The sequence below is a fragment of the Mytilus edulis genome, chromosome 3 (assembly GCF_963676685.1).
Source record: "Mytilus edulis chromosome 3, xbMytEdul2.2, whole genome shotgun sequence".
Taxonomy (NCBI): Eukaryota; Metazoa; Mollusca; class Bivalvia; order Mytilida; family Mytilidae; genus Mytilus; species Mytilus edulis.
The window spans coordinates 19,959,546-19,966,048 of record NC_092346.1 but is presented as its reverse complement, the minus strand read 5'-3'; the positions used below and the strand labels follow the sequence as shown (position 1 = coordinate 19,966,048).

The 6,503-nt window shown below is 31.3% G+C and overlaps 1 protein-coding gene across 1 annotated transcript; it reads left to right on the top strand.

Annotated features, from left to right (window-relative positions):
* Positions 1 to 3,769: 3,769 nt before the first annotated feature.
* On the top strand, positions 3,770 to 5,725 carry LOC139515103 (uncharacterized). Its single transcript, XM_071304664.1, has 2 exons — positions 3,770 to 4,109; positions 4,611 to 5,725. The coding sequence occupies exons 1-2, from the start codon at positions 3,770 to 3,772 to the stop codon at positions 5,723 to 5,725; spliced, it is 1,455 nt and encodes a 484-aa protein (XP_071160765.1).
* Positions 5,726 to 6,503: the final 778 nt, after the last annotated feature.

Below are 6,503 nucleotides of genomic sequence, written 5' to 3'. Positions count from 1 at the left end.
GTTGTCCTGTTAAGTATTTTTAGATGATAAGCTGTGCATAAAAAAATATCCTGTGTAAAACCCATTTAACTTAACCAACGATTAAAATACTTTATTTATAAATTTTGAGTTCAAGGAAGTATTTTTAGTAAATAACTGTATCATGTGTATGCTATATTCATATCAAGTTGCTCCGGTTTTACAAAGAAACAGGAAGGTAATCAAAGAACGACTTAAGGAAAAAAACTTTAAGAAAAACCTGAAATTTCTGTCTATGTATTTCCTTTTTAAAGCATGTTGCTAATTTACTTCTCCTGGTACAACTATTTAATATTTAAGGAAATCCAAGTTCTAAGAGAATCTTTATAATTTTAGACATCAACATCTACTTTCAAAACAATCAAGGTCACAGAAAGAAAATATTGGAAACAGGAATCATAAACTGAAGACGCTAATAAAAAAAAATAAGATGGAAAAGAAAGACTCAAAGGTAAGAAGTAAAAAAAAATGTAACGAATTTAAGATATAAGATATAAGATATAAGATTTTATTGATATAAAAATCCAAAATCTGGATTGTCATCAACACATACACAAAGAACAAACAAACAGTAATCATTACAATCAATTATATGTACATAAAATGGTAATATATATTTTCTTTCTTATCTATCTATTTGACTGAGGAGGTACAGTTTCACATCATAGTTATACAATTTATATACTAAATAACGTAGAATAGCTTAAGTTAGTGAACGTCTGAACTTGTACATCTCACTAATACCTTTTATGCAACATTTACTGACATCATAATCGTTACTTCGAAAAATGAGGTGAAATTTTTCTATGTCTGAAAGATTATTGAAAGATGGTAAAATATCTGAAATATTCTGAAAAAATTTAATTCTCAACTCATTGAGTTTGGTACATTTTATGGTGAAGTGTAATTCATCCTCAACTTCAAATTTACATAGAGGGCATAATCTGTTTTCTAAATCAATCTTTCTGTGTCTGCCCTTTTCAATCATAAGGATACTATTACTAATTCTAATTCTCACAAAGTTTGAAATATCAGCTCTGTCTATATCTAATTTTAAAAAGTCTTCCATCTCAAATTTCTTTTTCAAATCTTTGTAAGTTCTTAATTTATTTCCTCTTTTATCAATAATATTTTTTGAAATAGAATGGTCCCAAAATTTTATGAAATCATTTTTCAATTTTTTATATATAGAAACAGTCAAACGATTTTTACTAAATGAATTTTGATTTTCCCAGACATGGTCAAATCCAACTTTTTCAAATAACAATTTCATTTTAATTCTATACCAGTCTGACTTATTATTAAGGTTTGATGAATAAATTTTATTTATTAAGCTATCCGGATTTGAATTGACTATATGATGCCAGTAACCTACACAAAGTTTAGTAGCATCAACAGAGCATGGGATCATACCCAATTCTCCCAAAACTGCTAAATTTGAAGCAGTTTTGTGAACTCCTAAGACATATTTAGCAAATTTAATTTGTACTTTAACAGGTTGATATAAAAAATATCTAGACTCCATGGAAACATTATTTTTCAACAAAGTATCTAAACATAAAACTTCACTACAATAAAGAAGTATAGGTTTAACACATGAATCAAATAATTTAAGATTTGGTAATATATTTAATTTGTCTGAATGCAAAGTTTTATAAATGCAAAATGATGCTTTCCTTGCTTTTTTACATAAGTATTCATTTGCCTTGGTAAAGCTACCTGAAGGTTTAAATAATACTCCAAGATGTTTAAATAATACTCGAATTTATGTTTGATTATTTGGTTTTAATTTTGGTAGTCAATTTAAATATGTTTTGCATCCTGTATCATACTTATCACAAGTTAAGAATTCGGAGACAACAACTTTGTGTTTACAGATTTTAGGTCATCAAATGGAAATTTAATTATCACAAATGTCAGTAAACTAGCTACCAGCTTTAACGCTGGTGAACTCACTGTACAACCATCAAATCACCATTCGTTACCCGAAAAACGGTTGCCTTTTAAAATTATATTGAAATTGAAAAATGAATGCCCCTTTAGTTAATCATACCTCTGTCGTCGATTTGATATTTGAAATTTAATTATCACAAAATTAATGTAGGTATAAAACTAGCTCATTGTATGTTACTTCTGGTGAACTCACTATACAACCATCAAATCACCATTTGTTTCCCGCAAAACTAATAACCCTAAAAATGATAATTTAATTACAAAAAAATAGCCTTAATCATACCATCGTGAACTTAATTGATTTCCATATGTACGGAAGTACTGTTATTGTCCTCATTAAATAACATGCAGTTGTTTTCTTACGCCAAGTTTGAAAAATTTCAACCAGAATAAGGGAGATAATATGTATTTCAGGTTATCAATTCGTCTGTTCCTGCTGTTCCTGGGTCGAATGGAACAGATTGGAAAGGTGAAATGAGCTATTCACTATCCTGCAAGCTTAATAGTTAACGAGTTCAATAAATATTTACATTTCGATGGGACGTGATAACGTGTAAATTAAACTGTCAAACAGACACTCTCCATTAAATAGGGTTTCTTTCAAGAGTGATCGTTTTTCAATGCTGATGTGACCCTTGCTTTGTATACACTTTGCGATGTTCGTCCGCTTGTCCTAACAATCCAATTATGGAATTGCTAATTTATGCTCCAGTGAACGTACGTAATGCTTTCTTGATGTACTCCCTGTTCATAACGTTGTGATTACAAATTGTTCGTGTTCATTATCTTGTCTATATTGAGGTGCAGGTTCATCTATATTTATTTCATTTAATAGATTTTGTTGATTGAAATTTTATCAGCAAAATCGTAAATGGATTGGTGACTGTAGTCATCACACACATAATGTAGCTTAACATCCAGTGTTGTTTTTGTAGTTTACTTCAAAAGCAATTGTTTCCATGATAACAAATGCAGATCGTAAATTAAAACAATTTAAACTTTAAAAGCTGGCAAAATGTTTTAGTGTGTGAGTATTTATTATAATTATTGATAATTTCCCTTATAATACACTTTGGGCCATCTTCGCTAGCTAAGGGTTACGATCCACTCCCGCTCTCTTCACCCTTGGCGGATTGAGATAAAATTTCGGAGACACAAGGTAAGGATTTTTATTGGTTGCAGTCAAATCTCGCTGCATTCAATCAAAAAGCGCCTATAACATGATCACGTGTAAATGTATAAAGTGTTTGTAAACAATTACCACGTGTTTATTGTGCAACAAGTCTTTACATCCCTAAACATACGACTATATTTAGTGACAACTTGAATGTTTTTAATCAACCAATAGAAGTTCCTGTGTATGTTTCATGCACAAATGCCTGAATGTTGATGTATATTTTCATTTCCGGCTTGACCAAGTGTGTAGAATCTAGACGCTACCGTGTTTTTACCTCCAAATTGAAGAGTTCAAGTGCTACCATTGGTCAAGAATAATGTATTCGGAATGGGCGTGAATTTTATCTTCCGATAGATGGCGCAACATTGTTATCACAAATGTTGGCTCAATCCGCCAAGGGTGAAGAGTACGGATGTGGATCCCTTGGCTAGCGAAGATGACTTTGGGCTAAAACTGAAATTTCTTTCGATTAAATGTGAAATATATGCGCTGATAAAATGTCCAACAACATGGATAGGTATCATTGAACAATTATCAAATCTTAAGTGTATTGATAATCATGATAATATTTTATTGTATGTATCTTTGAATTGTAATCTTTTGTAGACATACATACGGGAAATGGTGAAAATTTCAAAAGAGAAAAGTGAGTCGTGGACTTTTTACAAATATCTTTGCCAGAAGATTGGATCTGAAGAGGTTGTGAGAATTCGGAGATTAGCTTCAACTTTGAATTATATGGGGGAATCAAAATCAGCTCAAGAGATAACGAGTGGAAGTATAGGGGAGGGGCTTAAATTAAAAGGCAGTGATTTAGATATAATGACTATTGATCCTTTCTTTAAGGTGTACGAATCAGAAACAGAAGCTAACTGTGATGGTCGCACGATTCCCTTAATTATGAATACTGAGGAGACACAGCCTTGTTTTACACAATTATGTCTTCTAAAGCATCATCATGGTATTCCCACTGTTTTTCAAAATATCTTTGAAAAAAGTCATCGGGAATGTGTGCTTTCAAGTGAACTATATAAACTGTCCAATACGTCGAAATTTTCCTTTTTAAGACGTTTTGCCAAAATTCATGGTCCATGTGTATCTGATATGAAGGATACAATTGATTTGGCTAGTTGTCTTAAGTGTGACAAATGGATATTTCAGGCACGGTCATGGGTTAGTAGACCGCGTACAACATGGCCTTCAACTGAGATTATTTCCAAAATCATATCGTGTGGTGTGCTTTTTGTTCCAATTGGCTGCAAAGGATCTATAAATGAAAACTTAGAATGACGACTGTCATTTTCTGTTGCAGAAAAATTTCTCATTTTTGCCTTTAGTCATACACAATTATTATGTTATGCTATGTTGAAAATTGTGTTGAAGGAAATAGTAGAGAAACATGACGACTTGAACGGTTTATTGTGTTCATATTTCATTAAAACTATGATGTTTTGGCTTTCAGAAGAAACAGACCCAAATTTCTGGAGACCAAATAATATCATAACGTGTTTCATGGCTTGTCTAGAAAGACTGCTGTACTGTGTTAGATATTCAATATTGTCACATTATTTCATTCCTGACAACAATCTGTTTTATCTGAGGTTCACTTCTAGTAACAAAGAAAAACTTATCACTATACTTACTAATTTATATGAGCAAGGAATTGATTGTTTTGCATATTCTAAGACCCTGCAAGGTTATAAAAGAAAGTCTTGTGAAATCACTGAATCTTTTACCAGTGGAAATAGAATATTAGAACAACAAATAATGGCAGCTTTGTTTCCTCTTCCAACAGAAAACGTTAGTAAAAGTCTGCAATATCATCTTCTCCATCATTCCAGAACTGGTTTATGTAAAGAGATCTTTGCCTTATATATTTCAAAAGCATATGCGTTTGCCTCACAGTTTTCAGAATATCAATCTACTTCCGAAAACAAACACTACTACTTCATGTACAAACATGATCTCAGTCATTTATTAATAGGTTTACAGTCAGATGCAGTTTCAGTACTGCTTATGTTAGCTTCCTTCTTCTATGTTCATAAGAATTACTTGGCATCATTAACTGTTGTAAAACATGCATTGCAGAAATACACAGATGAGAAAATTTACACTGTATCATTTGGTTTCACAAACACATTAAATGATACACAAAAATATGTGTTGAAACTGATGAAAAACGAAAAGATTTATACAGTATTAAAATCGGTAACAATTTATCCTCTTCGTTTTCATTGGATGTCAGCAATAATTCCTCAAGAATTACAACGAGATGTTGCAGATATATTCACTATTTATCATCCTTTAGCGTTTGCACATTTTCTCAGCTTCTTGTGTTACTACCATCTTCATGATATTGTATCGTGTAGACATTCTTTACAACAAATTGAATCGAAAATTAAAAACAGTGAAAGGGAAGAAGAACATCATTCTTTCCTGTGTACATATATTTTTTGTGGAATAGCACATCAGTTAATGGGTGACACAAACCTAGCCAAAAAACTATTTCACCAAGTTGTTGAGTTTGATGATCGCAATGCAACCAGTGCAGCACAAAGGCTGTCAAGTCTCATGTGACACCATCAGAATTGTAATCTATCGTGAGGGTTAGACATTTAAGAGACATTAATCGAAAACTCTCGTGAGCCATATGTTAAGCGTCCTCAGAGACACTTGTAACAATGTTGTGCAAATGAAAAATTAAAACATCATAGACATGATAGCTCATAGTCATCAATGAATATATTGTCTCTTGTCAAAATGCATATCTTTCTTATCAAAGATATAACTGCCTCTTTCAAGCTGATTAACATTGAATTCGTTTGTTGTCGAAGTTTACCCGCCCGGGATCGTTACATTGATAGAATTATAATCAATTTAAAGCAGTTTGGGGCACGTAACACATATGTGAATTGAACGAGCTTTTTTATGTTTTCCCTGCCTTCCCATTTTTTTTATTACACTTTTCTTTGACAGTTGTTTAATGATTTGTTTTATGAAATTTGTTGGGTTTTTTTTTTTGGAATGAGTTTTTTCTTTTTATTTTGCAGTGGGTGTCTTCCTCGAATGCCAACATTTTATATGTTATCTATTACTTGAACGCCAACAAAAATATTTCAATATATGTTTATATAAGAACAATGAGTGTTTTACTATAACTTTTAAATGATCTGATAAGTATTTAAATGTTAAAAAACAATAGAGAACTTGATAAAATTGCAACGTTTTATCACTATTTGATAAGAAAAAGTAGTAGATTTGGGTTAAAATTATTATGAATTTTAAAGAATTAAAGAAAAATAAAACTTTTTTATTACTTTTATTAAAAAAATGTTTATCAACATAACCCATATCA